At 58.9% G+C, this 13851-nt stretch overlaps 3 protein-coding genes across 3 annotated transcripts; 2 read left to right on the forward strand and 1 right to left on the reverse strand.

Moving 5' to 3' along the window:
• Positions 1-344: 344 nt before the first annotated feature.
• F5144DRAFT_609099 (uncharacterized protein) lies at positions 345-6231 on the reverse strand. Its single transcript, XM_066791615.1, has 4 exons — positions 2236-6231; positions 1544-1783; positions 721-1264; positions 345-643 (listed from the first exon to the last, which is right to left on the reverse strand). The coding sequence occupies exons 1-4, from the start codon at positions 6025-6027 to the stop codon at positions 522-524; spliced, it is 4698 nt and encodes a 1565-aa protein (XP_066649617.1). The 5' UTR covers positions 6028-6231; the 3' UTR covers positions 345-521.
• Positions 6232-6316: 85 nt separating this feature from the next.
• F5144DRAFT_83235 (mid region of cactin-domain-containing protein) lies at positions 6317-8381 on the forward strand. The gene is made up of 2 exons (XM_066793459.1): positions 6317-8216; positions 8290-8381. Exon 1 carries the CDS (start codon positions 6502-6504, stop codon positions 8155-8157), a length of 1656 nt encoding a protein of 551 aa, XP_066649618.1. The 5' UTR covers positions 6317-6501; the 3' UTR covers positions 8158-8216; positions 8290-8381.
• A 2052-nt stretch (positions 8382-10433) lies between these two features.
• Positions 10434-12710, forward strand: F5144DRAFT_83232 (uncharacterized protein). Its single transcript, XM_066793458.1, has 2 exons — positions 10434-11462; positions 11516-12710. Exons 1-2 carry the CDS (start codon positions 10554-10556, stop codon positions 12572-12574), a joined length of 1968 nt encoding a protein of 655 aa, XP_066649619.1. The 5' UTR covers positions 10434-10553; the 3' UTR covers positions 12575-12710.
• The last annotated feature ends 1141 nt before the right edge of the window (positions 12711-13851 follow it).

The following is a 13851-nucleotide window of genomic DNA, read 5'->3' on the forward strand; positions in this document are numbered from 1 at the left end:
TAAACAGCGTGGAAAAGTAGGCCGCAGTAAGGGAAAACCGCGCTCTATACAAACTCATAGCTGTTCAGACGGAACACTATTATGGTAAGCACTCCTCATTGTTATTGATGTGTGACTGCCGCCAGTGCTATCGTCTTAAAAATGTGGAATGCCCAACATGGGTGGTTGCTAGCCCGAGATAATACAATATCGTTGCCACAATCAGGATAGAGGTATATTTCCTGGGTTTTGCTGCTCCCTCTGTTGCTACATTGTCTTGATTTTACGGGTTCGAGGCACACGACGTTGTTCACGCGGCAGGGCGATAGTACTTGGGGACTGAACCATCAGTATCCAAATATTTGCCACTGCTCTTCGCTTGTTTCTGCTAGATATTGAACTGGAACATCAAGTCGAAGAGGTCATAGAAAACTGAGTCACCGGATAAACAATGCTATAATAACCCTGTTAAGAAAATAGGGAAAGTACCTTGGAGCAACTAAATAATTCCGTCCCATCTCACATACAGTTACCCCCACCCTTCAGGCCAGGTAGAACTGGCTCATGTTGCCATCCAGGCGGAACTCTAAGGGCTTCAGGGCCAGCGTAGTGACAAACTCCTTGTCAAAGTTCTCCAAGCAATACGTAGCAATCATGTTGAGACCTAGAAGCAAGCTCAATCAGCCGTCCGTCATCCACCACATGTGCAGTCAATCCACGTCAGCAATAAAAGATACTCACCGGCTCCAGCACCCCCCGCAGTCCACAGCTCGCCCTTACCCTCCCCATCAAACGGCTTCTCCTCCACCACCCAGCGCTGATCCTGCCAGTCCACATCCGGCTGCAGCTTCTTCGCAATAGCCAAGCCCTCCCTATTCGTGGTCGCCTTCCGGCCATCCAACAAGCCCGTGCTCGCCAACCAAACACTCCCCGTGCAGGTGGTCATCCACACGCGGGTCTTGAGCCAGGCCTCCTTCATGAAGCGGTCGGCCGAGGCGGGGCGGTGCGAGAAGAAGGTGCCGCCGACGACGACGATGTCGAGGTCGCGCGGGCAGTCGTCGTACGTCATGTTGGGCACGAACTTGAGGCCGGGCGTCATGTGTGTCGGCTCCAGCGTCGTGGCGAGGAAGAAGAACTCCATCTCGACCGCGTGCGGCGCGAAGGCGGCCCAGGCGGGCTCGAAGTGGTGGATCTGGCTCATGTACTCTTGGGAGAGGTTGCCGAAAATGTCGATGCCCATGATGTCGGAGAGTTGGACCATTTCGAGCATCACCGCGATGCGGAGCTTCTTGGGGGTGGCGGTGGCCATTGTGATGGTTTGGGGTTGTTAGGTTGTTGGTGTTGCTTTGGTGTCAATGTGGGAGTGAGTGATGTTGTGATGAGCTGAGTTCCTCTGAAGTGAGGAGGGAGAACTCCTTTATACGCACCCACGAGCAACATATGCTCCGGTCTACATCGCTACGAATATTGCTTCGTGTGTCCATTGTCTCTCAAAGTACCTAACGCGCGTCTTCCGACAGCCACCGGAGTTGGAAAGAGAATTGAAACACCGTCCGACATTAACATGCTCAAGAACCACGGACAGTGTCTCGCACCGATCCTCCTCGGTTGCGGTTGGCGTTAGCCTGAGCCGGTTCGATGCTAATTCCGAGGGCCCTCGGAGCTTAACCATGTACCGGGGTCGGACCCCCGGAGCGGAGCCTCCATCCTGGACGAGGACTTGGCTTCCGATGCGGATCTTAAGGAAAGAAGAACAACGTAACTGGATAACTGGATCAATCTGCACAGACACAGGCTTCCAACGCTGCAGAGATATAACCCGAACCTCTCATTATGCAAAGCCAACCCTGAACATGACTCGGAATATGGCACGCCAAGGATCACCCATCGGCCACAGCCACGAGCCCACTACCGGCGCTCATCCGTCGCCACAAACTTGACACTCTTCCTCCTTTCCCTCTCAACCCCAATCCCCCCCCGCCCCGGACTCGAACTCAAAATGCCCGTCCCAACCCTCGCACCACTCCCCAGCCCGCCGCCACTCCCCAACGTCTCCCTCACCGTCTCCACCGCCCTACTCTGCGGTATATCATTCCCATCACTCCTCACAGGCACCACATGATGCCTCCCACCATACCCACCACCACCACCTCCCCCCCCTCCTCCCCCTGCACCGCCACCACCACCACCACCCCCCCCGGCACCTCCGACATCCCCCAACTGCTCCTCCGCAAACTGCCCCGCCAAATGACTAACCTCCGCGGCAGTCCCCACCCCCCTCTCCACCGCCGCCGCCGCCGCCGCCGCCACCGTCGCCTTGGCCACCGCCCTCGTCGCCTCCCGCACCACACGGCTGACATCCTCCGTGGTGCGGCTCACGACACTCTCGGCGCCGGGTTTGGCGGGCAGACACGCGTGGCCGCACCCGTCGAGCGGACAGCAGCCGTCGGTGGGCTCCGAGCCGGGGGCGTCGGCTAGTGCGGCGTGGGCGCCCCAGTTGGTTGATGATGATGAGGATGAGTCGAGGGTGGCGTGCCATGAGGCCAGGCAGGAGGAGTGTCCGCCGTGGCCGCACCCGGGGCAGTACCACCATGTGGCGAGTATGGGTTCTTGGGTTCCGCGGGGCGGATTGTGGGGTTGTTGTTGCTGCTGTTGTTGCCAGGGTTTGGGATTTGTAGGCGTGGGCAGCGGCATCACGCTGGTGGGAGCGACGGCGTCTCTCGCGCCACAGACTGCACAGGGGGCCATAACCGCCGTGCAGCGTTCGCAGCGCCAGACGGAATCGGTCGATGCCGCGGTGCGGTCGACGTCGCGCGGCTTGTGGCAGGTCGTGCACGCAAAACTCGCCTGCACGCCCTCTTGGGCGCAGGTGAAGATGGCGGGGTAGTTGTCGCCCCAGGTGGCTAGCGCGCCGCCCGGCCAGCCCTTCATGCACAGGTTGCGGAGAAGTGCGGCTTCGACGAAGAGCCTCATGCTCATCAACCGGCTGTGGTGTTGACGGAGGATGGCAGCGGCTTGGAAATGGTCGATGATACCGTCTGGGAGGAGTGGTTTGAGCAGCAGGACAATAGCTGAAGCGTTGAGGGCCGAGGACTTGGCTTCAAACGCCAAGGCACGGGAAATGAGAGCATAGGGCTGGAGAGGGGTGTGGGAGACCGCCGAGAAGCCGGATGCCGGGTCAATAGGATAGGGGTATGGGTGGTCGTCAGGCCAGCAGAGATAATCCGTCTCGACGATGAAGGGGGATTGGTCGTCGTCGGGGGCCATGGGGGACTCGGGGGATGGAGTTTCTAACACCGGTGACTCGACCACAAAGTCAGCATCTGTTTGTGAAGGGAAGCGTGACTCGAAGCTGTCGGTGGTGGTTTGCGTGATGGCGTGATGCTCATCGGTAAAGGCTGTCATGTCCGTTTCGGTTCTTCCGAGCATCGTGCGGAACGGCATATCAGGGTTGCGGCCCGAGGACCGCCGGATTTCTAGGCCGTCATCATGGTCGTTAGATGTTTCATCATTTCCCTTGCGAAGCCCCGCTAGGATGGCTGCCCGAGCTGCTTGTCCTGTCAAACTACCATCCTCCGATGACGTGGTAAGACCCGTTGCCCGTCGACTTTCATCCGAGATGGAAAAAAGATGCACGTAACTCTCTTCAGAATCCTGCCTAAGAAGCGGTCTCCGCGTTGTGCCCGGCGATCCCTGCTCACGGTGGTCATGCACCTGAGTTGGCTTGGGCTTCGAACTGGGGACCTTGACGGGTTTGAGGATGGCTTCGGTATCGTAAAAGTCGTACCCTTCCGTGCTCGCATGTGTCGCCCCGCTATCATGGCTTGCGATGGAGAGCGGCACGGAGTCGAGGCGTTTGCGTGCAACAAGCGATGCCGGATGCACCGCCGGGGGAAGCGTGAAGCTCTCCGGTTCAACGATCGGAGTCAGCTTCCTCCCACGTTCCCTTTCGACAGAATGTGCGACCTCTGCGTCATCCGACACCGGGCGCGTAACCGGGGTGGGGACATTAGAGGTGCTTTCCAGCTCTTCAGATAGCAGGGATCTCGGATGAAGTGCCTTGTCAAAGCTCGCCATGGACACGACCTTCCGGGGTGTCTCCTCTCCGTCGACTATGGTCTGCGCTGGTGCACTAAAGAGCTCCGCCAATGCTTTTGCCTTTGCCTTTGCCTTGGCCTCGCTCTTTCTCCTGGCAGCGTAGTGGTGGCGGTCCATGCGACGGTCAAGATGGTATTGTGCGCGCCTGTGGAGCAGCATATCGATAGAATAGGCTAGGATGCGCCACGTTTGCGCAAGCCGAAACTGCTTTACGTTCGCCGCAGCCCTAGCATAGTGTTCGAGGATGGTTGCAACCCGCTCAGGCAGGGATCCTGCGTCGGCTGAGTATGGCAGGTCCTTGTGAAGTGCTTCGAGGTAGTTCATGGCCAGGTATCCGTACACTTCCACGTTGGCAGTGGACGGGACGTGGCCAACCGCCATGGCCTGCTGGGGCTTGTAGGTGCCAGTGGCTTTGATGGTCTGTTCGAGTGACATAATCTCTTCCGTGGTCGGACCTGCTGGTGGTGTCGTACTTAGTGTGGCTGTGGAGCGGGTGCTGGGCCGCCGCCTCCGGCTGCCACGCCGTTTGGGTCCTATGAAGCTCCCCATGGCATCATCCTCGGAGTCACTCCGGCTAACACTGAATCTGGGTGTTGTGGGGCTCGAACTATAAGACGGCACGCCGACCTCCTCGTGGTGCAAAATATGTGGCCGGGGCCTTGGGGGGGGCCCGCGCTCGTCAAGGAGCATGAGCACGTCACCCCGAGGGGAAAAGGCCATGGTAGATACGGCCTGGCGGTCGATGACTTTCGGAGCATACGTGACGTCACATTGACTAAAAATACCGTCCTGTCCCGCAGTCCAAAGAAGATACTGGTCGTGCCAGAGCATGGCGCTGGGTGAGGTGTCGAACCTTTGTATCTCCTTGTAGGGCATGGTGGGTCGTGCGAGGTCCCATATGTGTACCACATTTATCCCGTAACGCTTTTGGCTGGTTTCGTCATAGGAGATGGCGAGCTGCGAGGCACGCTTTCCTTGGGCGGTGGCAGACCATTGCCCCGGACGCCAGGCCAGCGCGCCAGCAGGCGCTGGGGTCGAGAGCGTCCACTTGGGCTTTTGGCGCTTGTCTTGCCTGGACATGTCCCAGATGTTGCACTTGCTGTCGAGACCTCCGCTGACGAGGTGGATACCGTCCGGGTGCCATGCCATCGACATGCATGACTTTTCGTGGGCCTTGATGCGCAAGATGGGGGCGCTGGGCTTCCGCATGTCCCACTTGAGCACGAAGCCCTGCTCGGTGGCGCAGGCGAAGAGAAACCCATCTCGCGGGCTCCACTGGACATGGTGCACACCGTCGGCGTTGCACTTGAACGCCTGGATGGAGCGGAAGGTGGCGCCGGTCCGCGTCTGCGTGGGCTGTCGGACATCGAAGCAGCGCACAATCCCGTCCTGGCTGCCAGACAGTAACCACGAGTTCCGGTGGGGGTTGATGTCCAGCGCATTGACCTGGCGAGAGTCTTCCCGGATCTGGACACAGTCGACCGGGGAACCGAGGCCGGTGGTTCCGGCGCGCACCAAGTCGTACTGAAAGATCTTGCCGCTGGTGCCAGCCGTGAAGAGGGCCTGCTTCCCTTGTGGTTCGCCCCACTTGACGGCTTTGATGGACAGCTGGTCGGCGACCGAGGTGGGAATGTTCCCTCGTTGAGACGGCTGAGCAATGAGCAATGCGCGTAGGTCGATGCCGTCATTTACCAATAGGCCGTCGAAAGTGACCGTCTTCAACACATGGCGCCCAGCAAGCACAGCGGACCGTCCATCGGGAGAACGGTCGAGGCAGGCTATCGGTACACCAGCATCATGGAAAGCATCCTGGGATGCGGTTGGGCGGTAGTGGGGAGCAAGAGGCGAGCTAGTGATAGCTGCTTGAGAAGGTGTGTCGTGGGCAGAATCCGACGTGGTCTTGCCTAGCAACTTGCGCATGATCTTGCCCTGATTGCCGATGCTGTACATGGCATCGCTTGGCGTGTCGTGTTTGTTATGGCGGCATTCTGTTGTCCGATCACCAGAGTAGCGATGGTAAACCGGTGTGCCGCATTGGCTTGTGCCGGTTGCGATGAGTCGTTAATCCGTTAATTTGTCAATTTGCGAATCGTGATTGAAGATGGAATGAAGTGGAGGAATGAACGGCATGGTGTTGAATTTGGCCCACCAATGCCAAGCTTCAGCGACAGGGCTCGCTGGGAGGAGCTAAGGTAGGCAGGTAATTTAGCCCTGCGCTACCTCTGTTCTGGGCAGCCGTCGTCAACTTGCAGAACTCAAGCGCGCTTCGGACTTGCTTCTGCCTCGTCAGCCGAATGCAAACCAGAATTCCCAAGCTTTGCATCTATTGTGAACAACACCGTACCTGCTTCGACATTTTTCTGTCGCATCTAACATACTAACGCCACTACACCACCGCACGAATACAAAAATCACAACATCACCATGAATCCTGATCGGCAAGCCATGATCGACGGGTCCAAGTCACCGCGCAAAGACAGAGACCGGGACATCACAGCACCGCGCTACGACTCGTCGAACCGAATTGCGAAGCCTTCTCGCCACCCACCCCCCAGAAATCACGCGACAGCCGCTGCCGGCAGGTACCTTACGCAGGACCAGCAGTCGGAACAGTTCATTGCCGACGAGGACAAGTTCGTTCTGAAGCAGGCCAAGAAAAAATCCGACATCCGCGTCCGCGAGCAGCGCGCCCGGCCCATCGATTACTTGGCCTTTGGCCTGCGTTTTATCGACCCCGACCGCGACGCCTTCGATGACGACGAAGACGACGTCGAGATCCAGATACCCTCCCCAGAGGCCGTGGTGCAGGGCCTGAACGAAGCCAAGCTGAAAGAGTTGGAAGAAGACGTGCAGTCTTACCACAGTCTCGAGAACAACGCCCGGAACAAGGAGTACTGGGCGGCCCTGCTCACGCTTTGCTCGGACCGCCTCCAGAAGTTGAAACCACAAGGCCCGGAAGGGCGAGCCGTGACCTCGGTTGCATCCGACGTCGACCGGATTCTTAGCCCAAAAACCCTGGAGCAGTTAGAAGCATTGGAAAGGCAGATCAAGGCCAAGCTCCGATCAGACGAGTCTATCGACACGGATTATTGGGAGGCATTGCTAAAGAGCTTGCTGGTGTACAAGTCCAAGGCCACGTTGAAGAATGTGTGTGCTGTGATCAAGGAGGCTCGGGTTGAGATGCTTAGGGCCCGGGATCCGGAACGGGCATCGGCGTTAGAGGCTTCCGATGGGTTTTCCGGCGGCGTCCCTGATCTCCCGACAGGATCCAGTAAAGCCGTTGCTAAGCCGGCCGCGTCGACCGCCACCGCTCTGGCCAGTTCCAGCGCGCCGCCGCCAGGGACTGCTCGATTTGCGTCAGCAGGGAATGAGGACTTTTCGCAGGCAACCAAGGCATTATATGATCGAGAAGTCGCACGCGGGGTCGGCGAAGGCGAGGAGATCTTCGCCGCGGAAGAAGCAGTTCCGGGCATCCAGAAACCTCTCTGGGCCGACAAGTACAGGCCCAGGAAGCCGCGCTACTTCAACCGCGTGCTGATGGGGTACGAGTGGAACAAGTACAACCAAACCCACTACGACCACGACAATCCGCCACCCAAGGTTGTCCAGGGCTATCGGTTCAACGTCTTCTACCCTGACCTCATCGACAAGACCAAGGCTCCGACATTTAAGATCATCCGGGAGCATGGTCGCCGGAAGGGCGAGTCGTTTGCCCCCGCGGGCAAGGAGGACACATGTCTCATCCGTTTCATTGCCGGCCCGCCCTACGAAGATATCGCCTTCCGAATTGTGGACCGGGAATGGGATTACAGCGCCAAGAAGGAACGAGGGTTCAAAAGCAGTTTTGACAAAGTACGTCCGGTGAATTCACGTGTCGTCTCGCTCATGCTGCTGTGCCGCATTTGCGGGTGGAAGATCCCGGGGGCCACACTTGTCTCGGGCCCAGGCCTCGGCCTGCCCCATCCCCTTCTCAATGCGCGCCACTTCCGCGCGTCTCTAGCTCGGGTGTCAACGGCGTGTCGATTCCGCGGTTGTCAAGCCTTACATCGCGCTAGCCAGAACCAACTGGGGAGTCGATGACTTGATGCTGACTTAAAACTGCACAGGGTATCCTGCAACTGCACTTCCAGTTTAAGAAGGTATGTAAACACCGAAAATGGACAGACGTCCGAGACATGCCGAGAACAAGCCGGTGACTAACACGGCGTGCAGGTCTATTACCGCAAGTAAAATACTTAATTCGGCAGCTCGGTGCCGGTGCGGCATTGGTCAATCCGGGAATTGCACATTGGGACGGACGGCTTCCGAGTTGGAAGTGGGCCGACCAAGGCGGCGACGGCCCGTTCTAGAGGCCCCATCTCAAGCGAGCCGGCCGTTGTACGCGTATGATCTCTGCCGATACTGCAGCAGACTGTCCCACTGCCGACCAGCCACAAAACGAGTTAATGAGAGCCGATGCGAGTACAACGTCCAGCCTTGCCTTGGTTGTGTGACCCCTTTCCTCTGGTCAGGTCACCATTCCGCCATTATTTCCGCCGACGCAGGGCCCGTTCCGTCACTTCTGAGCATGCTGTCTTCCGGATTCGGACGTGCGACACGATCGCGCCACCCATTTTGTCGCCTGGCCAGATCACCCTTCGGAAGAACCACTCCGTGGCCTTGCCGACTCGGCGGCCTGTCTCCTGGGCGGCTGGTCTCTTGTTCCTGAAAATGAAGGTCATGTGCGGGGGACACGGAGCCGCCGTTGATAGGCACCGGAATGGAGACTGGCTTCTACTGTGTTGCCGACACGTTCATGTAGCTTGCTTGAAGCTCACTCCACCCCTTCCCTCCTTCGCCGCCGTTCCTGGATCCCGCCGCCGGCTTCCTGCTGCTTGCCCCATAGCAAGCATTCTGATGACTGCGCAAATGCTGGAGCTGCATGTTTCGACAAGCCTTCTAGAATGAAACACGGGTTCTGCAGCCCAGATTCCCCAGAGATTGCCGCCAGCCCTTGCACGGTGCGAGATGCCGTCGGCTGCCCAGGCGTTGCATCGCCATTGGACGTGAGCGACCAACTGTTCCAACCCGCATTCATGATTGGCCCCTTCAAAGCATTTGGCCGGTGACATGCACTCTTCCGGGGATTGTCCCTGGCTGCTCCGCCAGTTTTCCTCCCTCACCGACAGAGTTGTTCGCTTCGACGGAGCAGACCCGCGGAGGGTAACAATGGCAAATAATGCGCGGCCAACGGCGGACACAGGCCGAACTCGAACGAGACAAGCTAATGCTGGCAATGACGCTGCTGAGAAATGGACAAACTGTCGCCAACCTCAGCTCAGAGACGGACTCCTGCGTGCCCCACCAGCGAAAGAGATGCTGGCTGGTAAATGCTGTCGGGAAGTTCCACTCGCGGGGGCAGGGCCGGGACCGGGGTCGGAGCTAGGATCAGGGCGATCTCATGTCGCCTTCTCACTTCTCATCCCGGTTGAGCCTGGGTCGGCGCAGTATGCTGCATGGCATGTGGGGGACGGCTTATTCCTACTGTGCGCCAGGCCGGCGGGCTGCGAGGCTGGCCGGATCAGAGCGACGCCCCCCCCCCAGGCCGTGGCTGTTCGAACCTAGCTGGACAACACCATCCCCGAATTGTGGAATGCTTGGGGCAGCCTCAGGCGCCCAATCTGCGTTTGCATCTGCCCTTTTTTAGCACATACGCACACACAGAAACACACACGCCCCTCTTCCTCACACCACACAAGGCAGCAACAGGTACAGACCACGCAGCCACACGGTGTACATACACAATACACCCCGGCCCACCTTCAGCGAGTGCAGGGCCAGTTGGTACCTGGTACCTCCCCCAGAGCACACGGCGGTGGCATCTCGCCCATCCCCCGGTCCCCATGCACACGCTGGTGGTGCAGACTTGCATGGTACTCACGAGGCACGTTGCCTGCTCCGGCACCTTGATGTAGATGTCCGGTCAACCAGTCAGTGAGCTGGCAGCGTCAACCTTACACCACCAGTATCTTCAAACACCCCTGCCCTCCCGCCCGCCGCGGAAGCTCACCAAGTCGCCATTACATCCTGGACCCCCAGGCCTGCTGAAGGTACCGAGCTACAAGTCGCCCGCAATCTACATAACCCCTGCCTGGGATCGCCCCATCCGGGCTCTGGACAGTAGCTGGCGGATAACTCCCGGAGCCCCAGCCCATTCGCCGACCAACAGATCAGCCTTGATCCTCAACGAGGACTGACTACTTCTCCCCGGCCGGCCCAAACTCCAACGAGGATTTCTGGCACATCAAACTTCTCTTGTCCCCTCTTGCACACCTCCTCCGGCCTTGTTCACTTCGCACCTCTTTGTCCTCGTTGCCTTGAGCAAGACACCAATCTCGTAACCCGACTCCTGTCCTTCATAGCTTGGCCACCGGCCCTCCCTCCTTTGATCACGCCTCTCTCGCAAGGGACCATCCCGAATCGCAATCGCCGCGCATATGGCGGCGCTTCCCAGCATGGGAGCCCTCTACATCTCCTCGCCAGAGCAAGTGTCCCGCTCAAGTGCGTCTTCGGATTCAGCCCAGGCGGAACACCAACTGGTTGCCGGGATGGGCGCGCTACAGAGCCACGACAATGGCGGCCACCGGGCCTACGTCCCAAGTCATTGGAATGGCTGTCTGGGATCACAGACCAGCAGCGACGAGTTGGATAATTACGCACTTCACGGCTCTCCCGCGCTCAGCAGCCTCCCTCAGACAGCTAGCTCAAATCAGTCCTCCCCGCGCAGCTGGGACTCGCCAGAGCAGCTCGGCCCAACGCCATGGGAAGCAGCAACGGAGCAACTCCACAGCCGGTATCCCGGATTAGACTCGCAGCTCCCCGGCTACCTTCCCAGCAACGACATCCCAACATCCTTCTCCTCTGATGGCATGCCGTTTGTAGCGCCCCAATCCTTCGACGGAGCAGACAACGAATACCAACGTGCCCGAAGCCAAACCGAGCCGTACCCAGCCGGGTACCACACATCACCAAGAGACGGATACCCTTCAACTCCCGAGAGCGGAAACCCGTTGTCGCCCTGCAGCACGACGCTCTCAATGCCGATGGATGACATAACAATTTGCTTGGATGACGATGTGGACAGCCAAGCTCCGACGTTGGTCAACGTTGACCCAGAGACCCGGCCTCGCAACAAGCGGAGCTCTGCTCAACAGCTCCAACCCGGCGGAGGGAAACCCGAAGAACCGCCATACGCTCAGCTCATCTACCGCGCATTCCTAAGCACACCGCGGCAAGCCATGACTTTGCAGGAGATTTACCAGTGGTTCCGCGAGAACACGGATAGGGGCAAAAGCGCCAACAAGGGCTGGCAAAACAGCATCCGACACAACCTGAGCATGAACCACGTGAGTCGGCAAAGCACCCACACTTTCCATGAGCAACCACTGACAACGTCCAGGCCTTCACCAAGCGCGATCGTAGGAACAGCACCACCACGGCCGACGCAAAAAACGGGTCCACGAACCTCGCCAGTCAAGCCGAGACAAAGAAGTCAACCGAGTGGTTCCTCGAACCCTGGGCTGTCGCAGGCGTGCAGAGCACAACGCGCTACCGCAAAGACAACCAATCCCGGCGCAGCGCCACCAGCCACGGCGGGCTGTCCTCGCGCGTGTACCGGAGCTACCCCGCCCACCACCACCATTCGTTCAGCAGAAAGGGAGGCCGGATTCCCCGCGGCAGCCGCCAGTCCCTCCGCAGCAACAGCAGCGCCGTCACCACCCAACCTCAGCTGCAGCACTACCACTTCCCCCCTTCACCCCACCACCAGAGTGCCACCAGAGGTCCATTCCTCCACCTCATCAACGACCCTTCCTCATCCCCTTCCCCCTATGGCGGGCCAACGTCCTTCTTCCACCACAGCCCTACGGCCCAAAGTATGGACCGAACCAGCAGCGGCACAGAACTCAACTACAACTACCCCGACCCGCAACTCTTCCCATCCCACACATCCCCGGCCTTAACAACCACAACAATGGCCCGCGCCTCCAGCGAGCCCGGCGCCGCATTAAACGAACCCGTCACACCGGAACCGCTGCCTCTCCTCCACCACCACCACTCCCCCTATGGCCAACTGCTTCCCGACCTCCGCGGCAGCGCCGGCGGCGTCGTGTCCCCGCCCCCGGGGAACTATCACCACCACCACCACAGCCACAACCACACTACCTCTCACGGCGCCGAAACCCACGGCCTGCCGTTTGTCGCGCCCAACGGCTACCCCCTCACAATGCCGGAGGTGTACGCGGACGCGATGGACACGGACGGCGGCGCCTACCACCAACAACAACAGCAGCAGCAGCTCCATCACCATCACCACCTTCAGCAGCAACAACAGCAGCAGCAGGTTCAGGGCTGGGTGGCTGCTGCGAGTGGGGTTGCGGGGTTAGAGGGTATGGGGCAATGTGGAGAGGAAGGCGTTGCGGTATTTACTGCAGGGTATGGGCTGGGGCAGGGGTTTTGAGATGGAGACCTATTCTGGAACCTGGGGGATCCGCCAGGTTGACTTTACGCGGATTGATCGTCCGCCGCCGTTGGCCTTGCCAGGGCAGGGGGGGGTTGGTTAATGTTAATGACATGTGGGGTTTGTTTCTTTTGGTTTATTGTGGTATGTACGCTTTTGGCATGTGCTGGCTTGGTTGGCTGGCTGGGGGGTGGGTGGGTGTTGAATTTTGGGTTTCCTCTTCTCTTTCCTCTCCCCCCTCTGTCTGTTACAGGGTTGGACCTGGACGGGGATGGGGAGGGAGCGGGCGGGTTGCTTAATCCGGCATGTCTTGTCTGTTCTCTGGCTTCTTTTTTCCCACTGTACTATTACGATACCGCGCTTTGCATGTGCGCGCTGCCACGGCATCTTTCTTCCTTACTTTACTTGCTATTCTGCGCGGGACAATACCCCCGGTTTTGGTTGGCCGATCAAGTTCTTCTTTGGGTCTGTGGTTGGTTGGTTGGGGTTGGCTTTATTGACATTTTGACGGGCGAACACAAAGAAAATGGAGACGCGGGGTGGTGGGCGGAGAGGGGAGCGGCAGCAACGCAATAATTCGTGTCTGAGTAGGTAGTTAATGTCGATTTTACGCTGCATAGCTGATAGACGCATTTGAATCTCACGCTTTCAGTCCTCACTTTCTTGCACATCTTGGCCCGATGGATCATTGCCAGCTTTGATGACCACATTATGCTACCTGCCAACGGAGAAGTGAACAGACGGGGGCAGTTGGCCCGATCAAGAAACAAGACAGCACGCGCAGCTCAACCCCAAGCAGGTAGGTAGGTCCGGCAACAAGGCAGGTACTTCAACCAGGTACCCCGGGCGGGAGTTGGACAGTGACGGGCGACCGAATCGAATTCCTGCGCTTTTTGGCGCCTGGATCCCAGCACGGTCACCCTTTTTTCGCTTACTTACCCAGCCAGAGAGCGCCTTGCCACTTGGCCCTTCCCCCCTCCCGTTTCTCTCTTTCTCCGCCGCGGTCTTCGGGTGTGGGCTGGCCGGTCTTGTGGATTCATCCATCCCCATCCCTTGTCTCGACTTGACTGGACTGGACTGGCTGGGCGGTGATCTGGGCATTCCCGGCCTTTCAGCAACGCGGGGTTGGGGACGGGGATCACTCAGGCGGCGGTGGGCCTCCCCCGAGCGAGGGAGGGAGGGGCAACCATTACTTGGAAGGGTTCTGTGGAGTTGTTGATACCGGTGTGTGCGGGGGGGTGCAGGGGAAAAAGGAATGGGATTTTGGTAGTTCTGTC

This window comes from Chaetomium tenue (assembly GCF_020726465.1).
Source record: "Chaetomium tenue strain MPI-SDFR-AT-0079 chromosome Unknown F5144scaffold_1, whole genome shotgun sequence".
NCBI lineage: Eukaryota > Fungi > Ascomycota > Sordariomycetes > Sordariales > Chaetomiaceae > Chaetomium > Chaetomium tenue.

Excerpts from the sequence above, each read along its gene's own strand:
- F5144DRAFT_83232 (XM_066793458.1), top strand. The coding sequence starts at position 10,554 with ATGGCGGCGCTTCCCAGCATGGGAGCCCTCTACATCTCCTCGCCAGAG. Across the intron at positions 11,463-11,515 it reads ACAACCTGAGCATGAACCAC|GCCTTCACCAAGCGCGATCG; the intron begins GTGAGTCGGCAA and ends GACAACGTCCAG.
- F5144DRAFT_609099 (XM_066791615.1), bottom strand. The coding sequence starts at position 6,027 with ATGTACAGCATCGGCAATCAGGGCAAGATCATGCGCAAGTTGCTAGGC. Across the intron at positions 1,784-2,235 it reads GGGTGGGGACTGCCGCGGAG|CGTTGGAAGCCTGTGTCTGT; the intron begins GTTAGTCATTTG and ends ATATCTCTGCAG. Across the intron at positions 644-720 it reads TGCGGGGGGTGCTGGAGCCG|GTCTCAACATGATTGCTACG; the intron begins GTGAGTATCTTT and ends GCTTGCTTCTAG.
- F5144DRAFT_83235 (XM_066793459.1), top strand. The coding sequence starts at position 6,502 with ATGAATCCTGATCGGCAAGCCATGATCGACGGGTCCAAGTCACCGCGC.